This window comes from Ovis aries, chromosome 2 (genome assembly GCF_016772045.2).
Source record: "Ovis aries strain OAR_USU_Benz2616 breed Rambouillet chromosome 2, ARS-UI_Ramb_v3.0, whole genome shotgun sequence".
Taxonomy (NCBI): Eukaryota; Metazoa; Chordata; class Mammalia; order Artiodactyla; family Bovidae; genus Ovis; species Ovis aries.
The window spans coordinates 64,240,617-64,254,034 of record NC_056055.1 but is presented as its reverse complement, the minus strand read 5'-3'; the positions used below and the strand labels follow the sequence as shown (position 1 = coordinate 64,254,034).

General features: G+C 40.2%; 1 protein-coding gene across 3 annotated transcripts; it reads right to left on the bottom strand.

Moving 5' to 3' along the window:
- Positions 1–1,266: 1,266 nt before the first annotated feature.
- On the bottom strand, positions 1,267–12,211 carry ZFAND5 (zinc finger AN1-type containing 5). 3 transcript variants are annotated; one of them, XM_015092739.3, is made up of 6 exons: positions 11,711–12,211; positions 7,432–7,589; positions 6,910–7,021; positions 6,200–6,303; positions 3,928–4,053; positions 1,267–2,912 (listed from the first exon to the last, which is right to left on the bottom strand). In XM_015092739.3, the coding sequence occupies exons 2-6, from the start codon at positions 7,580–7,582 to the stop codon at positions 2,764–2,766; spliced, it is 642 nt and encodes a 213-aa protein (XP_014948225.1). In that variant the 5' UTR covers positions 7,583–7,589; positions 11,711–12,211; the 3' UTR covers positions 1,267–2,763. The 3 variants fall into 3 exon arrangements, with proteins under 3 accessions (XP_014948225.1, XP_027819670.1, NP_001157077.1); XM_027963869.3 differs by having other exon boundaries at positions 10,491–11,775; NM_001163605.1 differs by lacking the exon at positions 11,711–12,211 and having other exon boundaries at positions 2,764–2,912; positions 7,432–7,582.
- Between the last annotated feature and the right edge of the window lie 1,207 nt (positions 12,212–13,418).

Here is a 13,418-nt window from a genome sequence, read left to right as displayed (position 1 = left end):
CTAGGAAGTCACTTCACCTATATTGCAGTTTTCCCCTTTGCAATTTCATGCTGTGGAAAAACCACTTCTGCTCAAACCATAGGCCTTAGTTTTGTAGATAAAGCCCACTGAAAAAGAGCTACGATTCATATCATCACTGTCAAAACATGTCTGGGGTGGGGATGTACAAAGTCCAAGGAGAAATGTGGTATTAGCCTTGAAATGCTTTATGTCAGTGTGCATTTCAAAGTTAAAGCCCATTTATATATAATCTTGCCTGAGAAACTTTCAGGTTTGTATACAGGAGTCCTGGTACATTTGAATCTTCCTAGTTGCCTTACACACTTTGATCCCTTCTCCCCAACTGATGCTCCTGACAAATCAAGTCCTTAAGTCAGGTTATGTCCTAAATTAATATTTTGCATAAAAAATGATTATGGAAACATTACCATAATCTCATGCTACTTACTTCAAAGACCATTACAGACAAGTGAAGCCCAAGAATCCATCATCTTCCCATCTGTCTTCTTTGCCCCCAACATACCCCTCTTGGATTTCAAAACCTGAAGATTTAAAAACTTATCAAGCAAATGTTTACATAGGTAACACTGAAGGAAAAGAGTCTTAAACTTTGAATAAAAATTGTTTGCCTTCTAACACAACTTTTAGCTCAACTGTGATTCAGTATCCTTCATAATTTGAGACACTATCCTTATCTCATACTTCAATAGTATACATATCCCCTCACCTGAAGCAAAAGTAGCAGCAAAGAACTGTGACAGGTGGTAGTGAATCATCATGTTAAGTACTGAATATTTCCATTTCCAACTCCATCGAGATGTAATGGTTCTGCTTTTTGGCTTCAGCTATTGCATTGGCCAAGTCAACATGGCACTGTTAGCTCTTATTATCTCACGACACCTGCAAAGACCAAGCCCACGGGACCATCTTAACATTAGAATCAAACCCCAAATAAAACTATGCCAGTTGCTGTAAACCAGTTGTAATGCCTAAAGTGCCATTTATAAAGCGAAAAAGAGAAAAGGGAGATAGGATGGAATAACTGACCTGAATTCTAACAGTTTTGATCCTAAAGTGCCGATTCATAATAGTTTAACACTCATCTCATGGTTCTCATGTGAATGTTTAGGAATGGAAATGAAAAAAAATAATACAGCCATGCAAAGTCTATAAACACGACTAAAGTTCAATATCAAACATTTCCTAATAATCCCCCTTTAGAATATCTAACTATGGCTTAAAAACCCAATAAACAAGTGGAAAGTCTCCCTCTGTACATGGCTTTTATTATTTACATAATACAATATAGCATCAATGCTGAATAGCATGATTATGTGCAATACATAAATATGTACTATCTGTACACATCTGCAAATCTAACTTTAGAACTAAGGTACATAAAATTGAAAGCAAAACTGAATGCTTTAAGAAAAGTAAAAACTAAGACTGAACACTGCAATAAATCAGAAGTAGTGCCTCGTGTACATACTTAAAACTATTTACAGATGAAAACAGGCATTACCACGACACTAATCTAACTATACTCATTTATATATAAAAAACACAAGTTTCATACATCACAAAAAACCTTCCATTATAACACAGAAGTGATATTACCAGACAAGCATCAGTGAAGTATACTGCCTCTTCTAGTTGTTATTGTACAATGCTGTAGATAATGCAGCCCATGCAATACACCCAAGAACACTAGAGTCCTACACCCAAGTACAATTAATATAAAGCAGCCCTCTGCAAGTGGTGCTGGATACCACTAAGAAGTCTACTGCAGCCATGTTGGTTATGATTTTCCATGCAGAAGGGTACAGTTACATTAAGAACTGAAGTCTTTAAAAAAGCTTTAAACATTCTTTCTTGAACCAAAACATTCAACAAAATATGCACATGAAAAATTAACTATTCAGATACCTTTGCAAACTTAAAATTCAGATGCATGTTACTCCATAGAGCTGCTGTATGTGAAAACCAAACGTAGTTTTAATTTCTTCTTGTAAATAAATTAATCCTAGTGCAGTTTTGTTCTACACATTTTTAGCAATGAGAGTAATGCAGACACTGTCTGGTGCAGGCCAGCATAATAAGCTTCAAAGATAGCTCAAGACCCTGTTGGCTTGATGCATTTTACTCTTTAACCAGTTAAACAATGTGTACCTTTCACAGAATGTCTTGACAATTTTTAGAACACCAATTAACCAGGCTTACATATGGCACCAAACACTGGTTTCATGGAAAGGTCTGATTCTTTTTATAGCTTTCCTCCTGCTTCCAAGGAACATGTGGAAATTAACAGGGTGAAGTTTAACTATGGTAGAAGTAGACTGCCAGTCCTTTTCTGGTGTACCATTTCTTTAAAAAAATACAGGCACATAACACTAGCCAAAGATTATACCTTGATTACATTTCCAAAGGCAGATATGCTGCAAACATGCAGAAAGGTATTTCACTTATTTTGTTTGGCACGAAGGAACTAAATTTTGTCCTTATTATCTGTGTATTTCAATTTGCTGTGCAGATTTTCATCCAATTTTATTCAGGGGAGGGCATATACATTTTGTAGGGCTGTATCTATCCAATTCTGCCTGTAACAAACACCCAAACATCCTAAAATATCAATTATAAGACAGACAAGTGTAAAGTAAAACTCTGGAGAACATCAAAGGAAAATGGCCATGCATCTGCTCTTTAATGTTTTCCTACGGTATATTAAAATAAAAACAAATTATCAGTCTCTTCACAAGTAGTAATTTATATTCTCTGAATTTTTTCAGCCACAACAACTGGATTCTCTTTTCTGATTTTTGCTGCAGCTTCTGCTTTGTAATCATATGGACAGTTGTGCTTGTCAGAGTAACGGTGAAGTCCACAAAATAAATTTCCACATCGGCAGTCAAACCCTGTACATATAAAAGGAAGTAGAGTTATTTAGGAACTTAAAGCAATTAGAAGAAACAAAGCATAAGTCAATATAGGAAAGGAACCAGATTTTCATGACTCTCTGTAATATTAAACCAATTGTCATTTTAAATTGTGAAAAGTGTTTTCAACCTCTTCTGACATGGTGAGAAATACAAGTAACTATATTCCATAAACTCTGGTAGATATCAAACACAATAGAAAAATCACAAAGCTCTGGAGTCAGACTGAACCGGATTTAAATTCTAGTCCTACTGTATACTGACTAATAATGTTTCTGCACGTGAAAACTAGAAGACAACCACATACAGTTCTGAGATTTAAACAATTAAAAAGTATCCAAAACATTTTGTGTCTGACTCAAAGCAGGTGATTACTGTTTAGTTCAACTACCTCTCCCCTAGAACAAAGGAAAGAGTCAAAAGAGATGAAATTTTTACTAATCCTATAAAGGAAAATAATTCAGAAGGTCTGAAGTCAGGAAAGGGTTTCATAGGATTAGAGAGACCAATGGAAAGCAAACTCAACTTCTTCTCACTGTCCCCTTTCCAGTCTACTGTGGAAACTTCCTATTCTTGAAAGTTGGGTGTTTTATGTTTAAGACTAACTTTGAACTGTGGTCTTGGAGGACTCTTCAGAGTCCCTTGGACTGCAAGGAGATCCAACCAGTCCATTCTGAAGTTCAGCCCTGGGATTTCTTTGGAAGGAATGATGCTAAAGCTCAAACTCTAGTACTTTGGCCACCTCATGCCAAGAGTTGACTCATTGGAAAAGACTCTGATGCTGGGAGGGATTGGGGGCAGGAAAAGGGGACGACCAAGGATGAGATGGCTGGATGGCATCACTGACTCGATGGACTTGAGTCTGAGTGAACTCCGGGAGTTGGTGATGTACAGGGAGTCCTGGCGTGCTGTGACTCATGGGGTCACAAAGAGTCAGACATGACTGAGTGACTGAACTGAATTCCATAGGGAGTAACTAGGAGCTCTTGAATACCTGTAAGGCCAACTTTCTTTCTGCACATGAAACACCTGTTCTTCTTTGGTTTGGGCAACTCAGGAGCTTTTTCTTCACTTTGAGAAGTACTGGGCTGAGAAACTGAAGGACTGGGCTGAGTGACAACTGAAAAAACAAGGGTAAAAATTAGAAGTTTGTCAACTGTTTGGCTGACAATTATCTAGTAAGTCAAAAACTAAACAGTAAGACTCTTCATGAAAATGTTTAAGCCCGTCTTGAAAGAAAACATATAACATGTATTTTAAATAGAATCTTTTACTTTATTATCACTCCACTTAAATTCCATTAAACTCACTTTAGGACTGGGAAATAAAATCCTAATTCTAGGTTTTAAAGACCTGAGAGATGTGGTCATCTGCTTAGTTTCCACACTGCAAATACCTAAATGCAATCTTCTTAATTAGGGCAGATTCAAATTCATTACTACTCAGTAAATAAGGCTGCCAACTTCTGAGGTACTTAGCTATAAAGTCATTTTGTTTTTACACTGGAAAGTTAAAAGAAAAACTGTAGATAAACCCAGTAAATTTTGACAAATAAAACCCAAATCATTAACCTCTAACTCAGACTCTAAAATTTCACAATTATTGTATCATTTTAAGAAGTCCTTTATATTGTCTTATGCAGGAAACATGGAAGTCTTTTTAAAAACAGAAAAAAACCTTCTTTTGAAGATTAGCAAACACTGTCTTTAGGACAATATACCTGCGAAGCTTAAGGATTCCATAGGCAAAACAAGAATTTTTACAGCATAGCTTTAATTTACTTTGTGATACTTAATGAGAGATATGACCTACTTTTAAAAGTCCGTTTCTCCGGGTAAAAGGGATCTAAGTTTTAAGTTCACTCAAGACATCAACAGAATTTGTCAATATAAAGATAAAACTGCAGATAACTGTGAGTTCATATTACCTCCAGATTATTTAAAACAAAATTTAATTCTACCTTTATAAAATTAATATTAATCCAAATCCCAAGAACAGCAAATTGATGCATAAAATACTAGAATTACTGCCTAAATAGGCCAGCATTAATACTATCAGCATAAATCCAAACTCTATAGCAAACCAACCGGTTTAATAACAACTTACTGAAATTCTCTCCGAATTTAGAATTCATTTACATTAGTGATATATCCAGTGAAATTAACAGTATAATATTAGACCACCGGTAATATTCTAGCTATTACTTATTCCTAACAATCTACCATGGCAACCCTAATGTATTGTTGTGATGGTATAATGGAAGGACAGTCTGTGGAATAGTCTAGGGGAGGTGACAGCCATTTTCCTGGCTACACCTGAAAACTGGACAGTGGTTCTTGGTGGGGGTGCGAGTAGTTGAGGAAAGAAAAATGATACAGAACAGGCAGAGCAGCAAAGTGCATTCAGGTGAAGAAATAATAAATGCACAGAAATAGTTACAGATCTAATCCAAAAAAGTACTGTTTCAAGATTTTGTTTTTTAAAAAAACAAAAACAAATGAAACAGAATGACACTAATTTGGTCAGTTTTTCATCATAAGGATGGAACTTTAAAATACCAAATATGGATTCAACCACCCAACATAAAAATTTTCACCTTAGCTTTATCAATCAAGACTTATATGGTTCACATAAGCTTGGCTATGTAACATTAGCAAAAGCAAGCTTCCAAAGCAGATTACATATCCAACGCTTTTTTCTCACTAAAGGTTTTAACACTGTGTCCCAAATAATAAATTGATCAAATCAACTGTGTGCACCACCACAGAGTATGCAAATCACCGTTCCAGGGTCTAGCAATGAAAAGTAAAAAACTCAACCTGACAACAGAGCACAACCAGAAGTGTTTTCTTTAATGTTAAGTTCAGCATAGACTCAGTCACTATTTAATGAAAACCAAAATGCCATTCCACACTGAGTTTTAAACTCCCACAGGGATCCCACACTTCAACTTGAAAGCTTCAGTGTTCAATATGTTCTTTTGTTTGAGTATTTCCTGCAGTATTGACAATATCCAAGACTAAAGAGTTAACGCTTTTGATTATTTTTTTCTCCATGGCCTTGCAATTCAAATTTCTTCTGTTTATGAACAATACCTTCCTTCTTTAATGTTTAGATACTTCTAAAATGTAGTGGTAACCTACCTTTTAAATTCATTAAATTCTTGACATTTCCAGCCTTCACATGATAAAAGTTTGCTGATTTATAGGTGCAAAGGTAACGGGGGATGGGCAGAGAAGAGATAAAGAATCAGATAAAAAGCATACCTGGCTCTGACACCTCTGTTTTCGGGGTAGTTACTTTGTCCTCTCTTGAAATGCTCATTTCTGTCATTTGCTGAGTTACAGGCAAGGCAGCCACAGGCATATTTCTATTTGAGTTCAAGCAAACATTTTTTAAGATGTTAAGGGTACTTCTTGGTGAGATAGTAAGTTGTCAGTTCAACATATATATATTATTTGTAGCATGATCAAATGGAGCTAAATACTCTAAAAAGGATGCCCAGCACAAATGTCTGAGAATAAGGAGAGCGATCTGATAAATGGCTCATCAATTCAAGCCTGCATATTTGTATAGGCTACAGTGTTCCATCAGAGCCAACTAGAATTTAAGGGCAAAAGGGACAACTTTGCCAGAATGCCTTATGTAGCAGCACAATAATCTGTAGGGCCTCATTCTCTATAATCTTCACACCTCAATTACAAGAAAAAGCACAGCATTCTCAACACAGTATCCTTTAGGCTACTCAGCAGCAGTGCTTTATTATACACATCTTTACTCAATGACCTACAAGATCATATATTAAAGGACACTGGAATCCCCAATTGTGCAACACATGTAGATATCTAATATATTAACATCATTATAATATATATGTTATAACACACCATTATTATTTATTAACATTCATAATTATGTCAGTCATCTTTATTTCCTCCATGCATTATTATAAATACTCAAGAATGTTTAATCGTACCTTGATTTTTCAGATGTGCTGCCAGCAGCACCTTCACAGTTGTTTAAACTAGCGTCTGCTCTTTGTACAGATGCAGAATCTGAGGTAGGACTATTGGAACCACTAGCTGTCCCTGTTTAAAAAAAGGACTGGTAAGAAATGAAGCAACAGTAGAAACACTCATTATCAAAACTATTAATAAGTAACAAATACTTGCATTTAATTAGGTTAGTGACTTAAGCACTTTTTCACTGTGCCGCAGAATCTTACACTTAAGTGATATCCAAACAAAAAATATAAATAAAAAAGTCATAGCCAATAAAACCTCAAAAAGGGAAAAGAAAAAGCTAAAAGATGCTTGTAGATGTCACTCATTCCTCATATAGTCATTCCAAGAACTTGGTTGTTGCTTTAAGTTTCAAGCTTTTCTCAGGTCTTCTCTCCTTGGACTTTCAGCAACGATTCTCAGTCTGAGGCCCCAATTTTGGTTGTATTTTGCAGCCACCAGTTCTTCAAATGTGTTATTTCTTGGAAACAACTTACCCATTGGGCTCATTCTGCCACTATTCTGCTGCCTCTGAAGATGTTCTTTGTAGCAAACAGAACACATTCCATTTGTCCTAGGATTTCCATAAAAGCCACATCCTGTACTACATAGCATGGGCCCTGGGGTCTGGTTAGTCTCCTGAGCCATTTTTCTGCTACAAACAGAACAAAATAAAAATTTTAGAAACCAGAATTTAGTGGGGGAAAAAAAAAGAAAACCCACACAATCACTAAATTAGTACGATAGTCATCATTTATCTTTGTCATTTCTAACCACTGCGTTTGTCTCTAACAAAGGACTAAATTGTGTTATTAATCTTTAAAATTGGCTAAATTATGAATGTTTTGTTGCCTTTATAAAACAAAGTACGTGAAAGGAACTGTTTTAGCTTGATAAACAATCATCTATCATGACTTGACATTTTTAGGACAAAAAAATTCTATCATTAAACATTAAAATTTCACCTGTCACTGTTTAATTCCTGAAAAGGTCACCCTTCCATTGTTTAATTCTTTATAAACACAAAATTATGTTTAAATCAATTTTTCTAACTGGTATCACTTTTTGTTCTACACTACAGGCAGATCCTTTCAAATCATCAAAATTAACTGACTCTTCATAGCTACTAGTGGTTCTTTAAACTAGTATATGGAAGCAGCTCTAAAGGTTTCTTAAAACACCTGAACATACTGGGCCCTTGTAATTAATTCAATTCTGCTGCGGGGCAGAGCATGGGTACTCTTAAAATGCTTCAACACCTGAAGCATACAGGACACTGAGAAGAGAGCTGGTAGATCATCTAGCTCTTCCTGTTGCCCTGGCACCAAAAAGTGACGCTCTTAAAGAATTCAGAGGTCAGCTGCCTAGGAAATTTCTTTTGTTCTACATTTGACATGTGAAATCTGGGTCTAAGTATACTTTAAAGCCAGTGCCTAGAAACCTGCAAAGCACAAATTATCAGCCACAGATTTCTTAACCAACAGCTCTATTAAAACTTGTAACAAGCGTTTGTCTTCCTCATTGCCAGAAAATAATGAAACTTTTCCAAGCTCAATTTCAAGATAGCAAAGTAAAGCAATATACACAATCTTTAATAATGGTTAATATTCAATGCTAGGTTACCAAAAAGAACTTAATATAACCTTGCTATTCCAGAAGCCTTCTTAAAATTAACACAAATACAGTAATGTTTTGCTAAATTTAGTAAAATTTGCTGAGTTAACAGAACATAAATATTTAAGAAAAAAATTTTAAAACCCTGGAAGGTTTCCTTGTCACCTAAAATTGTGTATGAATGTACAGAAAGCATATTTGGGCATTTTATCAAAGGGAGATTGTGTGTAATAATTCTGGTCATTGTCGTTTACCTGTACCTAAACGTTGACAATAGAGGTGACTTACAAGTTATGAACATTTCAGGTGCATATAGGAAAGTACTTCCAACTAGAGCTTGTTACTTCCTAGAATTTCATGTTGCTTTTTTCCAACCAGCACAAACTAAGATACTCTCTTTAGGGAGTTATCATAAAGTATTAATAAGTACTAACCAAAATTCCACAAAGAAGAGGACTAACCAAATTTGATGTGTCCTGAATCCTGACAATTCTCCCAACCATTTAAATGATAGTAATCTTTCCCTTTGTTAGCAAAAAGACATATTTCAAGCTTGAAAATATTTCAAGCCAATGAAGCTTGCATGGAAATTGACCAATATTTGCAACTTACTTCAGACAACAGTACTAATTTAGCTAACACTATCTCTTTAAATAGTAAGTGGAATTCAGCTGACTCATTTTGGAGCAGGGTAGTGTAAACATTTCAACATTACTTAGGAAGTTTATTGATAAACACTTTCAGCTGAGTTTTTTAAGAGTTTGAGTATAATGTGCAAAAAAATACATTGTGCATTTATTTGCATGCCCACCATGCAAAATATGTGAATCTTTGCCCTATGCAAAAAGAAGGGCCACTCCTGGAAGTCCTCTTAAGAATTATGCTTAGCTTACCTGCTATATTAACTTTTGCTATCATCTGACAAGTGGCTTAAAGAGTAAACTGGCCTAAAAGTCAACTTACATTAATACTAACCTGATTCTAAAAATCTTTTGTTTGTATGAATGCGGCTGGGGATCTTAACCTAATGATTTCACATGCAAAGTATTCCAACTTTCTTCAGAAAAACACATCTACCTTCAATTTACATAAATAGCCTCCAAACTGAGACACAGGGTATTAGCCTTACACATGACATCTCATCTTGTAGACTTTTCTCCCCCTAGAAAGGCAGCTTTTAAGTGCCATCACAAGTGCACAGCTTGCCTTAATATTTCTCAGAAGCTTAGATCACATGGGCGGGCGCTTCAGCCTGTCACAAGGCTGCAATGTGACAGGCTGAGCTGGATGGAGGCTCTCACATAAAGCCTAGTCAACAGGGGCCTCTGAAATCAGCTTCTATTTATATCTCAGAGGCTGCCAACTCCTACACAACCCCAAGAACTAAAGATGCAGCACTTGTATATCTAATATAAGCAAACACAACAAAAAGATGCCATTAGGGTTGTCAGTTTTTTCTGAGGTAGGGAAGGAGAAAATCTCAAATCAGAAATGCAAGTATCACCAAAAACTCAGACACAACGGTCAGAGTTGTTTTATAAAACCCAAGCACAACGAAGAGAGCAAAGATAGAAACAACCCTCCTGTTTAGTGGCAGTTTTTAGGTGGGTGTGGGGAATAAGTTGCCCTATTTGTGTAAGTTTACCTATTTGTATTTTAGAAAAAAATACAATACCATTATTACTTAGCATCTTTAATAAAGTTGTTAGAAACTTGAGCATTCATTGTGTCAGCTCTATCAAATATAGGATGAACTGTACCTGTGTGTATATATACTTTACAGTTTGCGGCCTCCTCTAATTCATAGCTAAAAACCAAAACCCCAAAAGACAGAAGCATGTAACTGAAAAATTCTCCAGCCTCAAACAAATAAAAAAGGCTTTTACAACTATGTGAATTTAGTTCTCTCAGGTGCACAAGACGTTAAGAATGGTCACCTTACCCGGAGTTGAGACTGGAGTTCTAGTCTCTAATCTACCTCTAACTAAGCCAGTGACCTTGGGCAAGCCCTTACTCTCCAGATCTTCGTTCCCTCTTGCCAAATGGAGAAGATTACTGTGATTTTAAAGGCTCCTTTTCAGGCTTAATACAGAGCCTGAGAGAGAGAGAGAAAACAGGGACGATTAAAACATCTCTAGAGGGGGACATTTTTAGAAAACTTGAAAAAATAAAATTTCAGTATTTTCACCAATTCAGTTCTGAATCCCTGCTTTAAAAATAAAGAGTAAAATAAAGATTCATTTAATTTTTTAAGAAAGTCTGTAAATCATCCAAAGGCCAAGTTAAAGAACATCGGCTCTATGACCTATATACTACTACTGTGTTCTTAGACCAGATTAATAGGAAACATTTAGTCAATAAAGATAACCCAGGTCTTTCACAGATCCACGGAGTGCGTGCAAAGAAAGCAAAAAATTTCACGTTCATCAGCCTAAATGCACGAAACAAAGGGGAAGGTGCTCCATTTCCTTCATGAAAAGAATCTCCGGCAAGAAATGCAGCAACCTCGATAAAACCGAACCACCACGGATAAGTCCCTATCGCCCAACGTCCCAGGAAATTTTAAAACAAGTTCGAATCCCACTGGTCCTCCACCCTTACCCCCATGCCCTTCCAAGCAGAGGCCTCGTTCAGGAAAGCCCAGCAGGGCCTTCTCCAAAAACCACTGAGTCATGCAGAACAGCAGTTCCGTAGGCCAAGCAGGCCTCTCACCCTGCCGGTCCCTCGCCGACCCCCGGCCCCGAAAGGGTCGGAGGAGGCGGCGAAGGGGGGTGCGGCGGGCAAGGGGTTGGGGGCGCGGCCGTCGCCACCGCCTCTTTGTCTTTCCCGGTTCGGCGGCCCAGGCGGGACGCCACCGCAGAAGGCGGCCGGGATGGATTTGAGCGAGGCCCGGAGCTCGAATCTCCCCGAGGCCGCACGCCGGGCATTTTTTCTCCGACCGTGAGTGTGCGAGCGAGTCCGGGGCACAGGGAACCGGCCTCCGGTCACGACGACAGGATGCCGCCTCCGTCTTTGTGCTTCCTGAGCTGGTAGGCGGGCTCCCCTCCCCCTGACGCCGCCATCCGTGGGCCGCTCGGGCTTCGCCGGCTCGCGGCGCCTAGTCTCCCACCCACGGCCCGGCACCAGCAGCCGGGCGCCTTCCCCTAGCCCCGTGCTACTTACTCTTCGACTGCGGGAGCCGGGCTCGCGCACGACGCCGGCGAAGTGGGGACCGGGCCGAGCCCTCTGGGAGGGGCGAGCCGGAAGCCCTAGAGCCGCCGCCGCGGGCTGGAGCCGCAGGCGGAGGTGGCGCCGCCGCCGCCGCGGGGTCCTCCTTTGTTCCCGCAGCAGCCCCGAGCGTGGCCGGGACACGCCGGAGCTCGGGAAGTGGGGGGAGGGCAGCGGTGGGGGAAGCGGCGGAGGAGGAGGGGGCGGAGGGAGTAGAACAGAAGGCCGCAGCGGCTAAGGCTGCTCGCTGCGCTCGCCCGTCGTCGCTTCACACCTCCACCGGCCGCGAGTTTGGCTGACTCCAAGCACGAGCGGGGCACGCGCAACTAAGCCCGGGGACCGCAAGGGGCCGCGAATTGCGCTCTCTGTCGCTTCGCTACCGCCGGGGAAGCTGTGCAGCTCCCAGAACGACGAGCCCCAAACGGTGATGCAGGCAGGTCCGCGCTCCGGCCGACTGACGCGTTCTCTCCGCCCCGCGATGGAAAGAGAGAGGGGGCGGGGTCTGTGCGTCAGCGAAAACCCCGACGGCGGCGGCGGCGGCGGGGAGCGCCTTGACGTCACGTGCCCGACGCTGCGCCTCTGCCTTCAGTCACCCGGCCGGGGAGGCGGGGCTGAGCCTGACCGCGCTGCTGTTGCGCGGAGCCTAGCTACTGGCCCGGCTGCCGGCTCCAGGGTGGAGCTGGAAAGAAATAGTCCTGTGGAGGATGCGTTTCTATTTTTAGCCCGATTGTCCGCCCTAAGCTTTTCGCCTTCCGATTTTCTCAGTCAAGCCCGCTTTTTGCCCTCTGAGTTCTTACGCTTTGTCTAGAGTCTTTGGCAGACATTTCCCTTTCTTCCTTATTCTTCCTCCTCACCCACCCATCCAGAACGAGTTAGAAGGATTTGGTTCGAGATGAGAAAATAGACCGCTCTTTGCTTCTGGGTCTTCCCGCCTGTTTATGAAGCTCCCAAGTCCAGTTCCCTCACACCCCTTTCGATTCTAAAGTCCAACCTGAGCATTGCCCTGATGCTACCGGGAAGGAGTGGGGCAAGGCGGCGCTCGCTCGCTTCCTTGCTCGCCCAAGGTCACGGGTGGTTGTGCAGAGTCAGGAAAGGCTCGCCGGACTGGCTGCCAGCCCTCGGCCCTGGCGTCACGGTTCTGAACAAACTGTTTTGGCCAGCATGTAAAATCCCTGGAAATCGTCTATTCCAGCAAAGCCTCGTGAACTGGGAAAGCACCAAATGTTCTACTCTAGAAATGAAGCTAAGGGACAAACAAGCTAGACCTAAGGGAGAGATCAATAAGGAGACGCTGTAAGAGGAAGTTCAAGAGGGGGCAATTCAGAAATGAGGCACATGCTCCGACTAGTTTGAAAGGGCGAGTTAACCAAAAACACTGAGAACCTTTTCAAAGCACCAACAAAAAAATACCCCATTTGCAGCTGGCCTCGCCAGGTGACTTTTGTTCAACTCAAAAAACAAACAGTAAGACAGAAAGGACTTATGAAATTTCCTGGTAAATAATAGCCTGATGGTGATTGCAGCCATAAAATTAAAAGAGGCTTACTCCTTGGAAGGAAAGTTACCAACCTAGACAGCATGTTAAAAAGCAGAGACGTTACTTTGTCAACAGAGGTACATCTAGTCAACGCTATGGTTTTTCCAGTATGGATGTGAGAGTTGG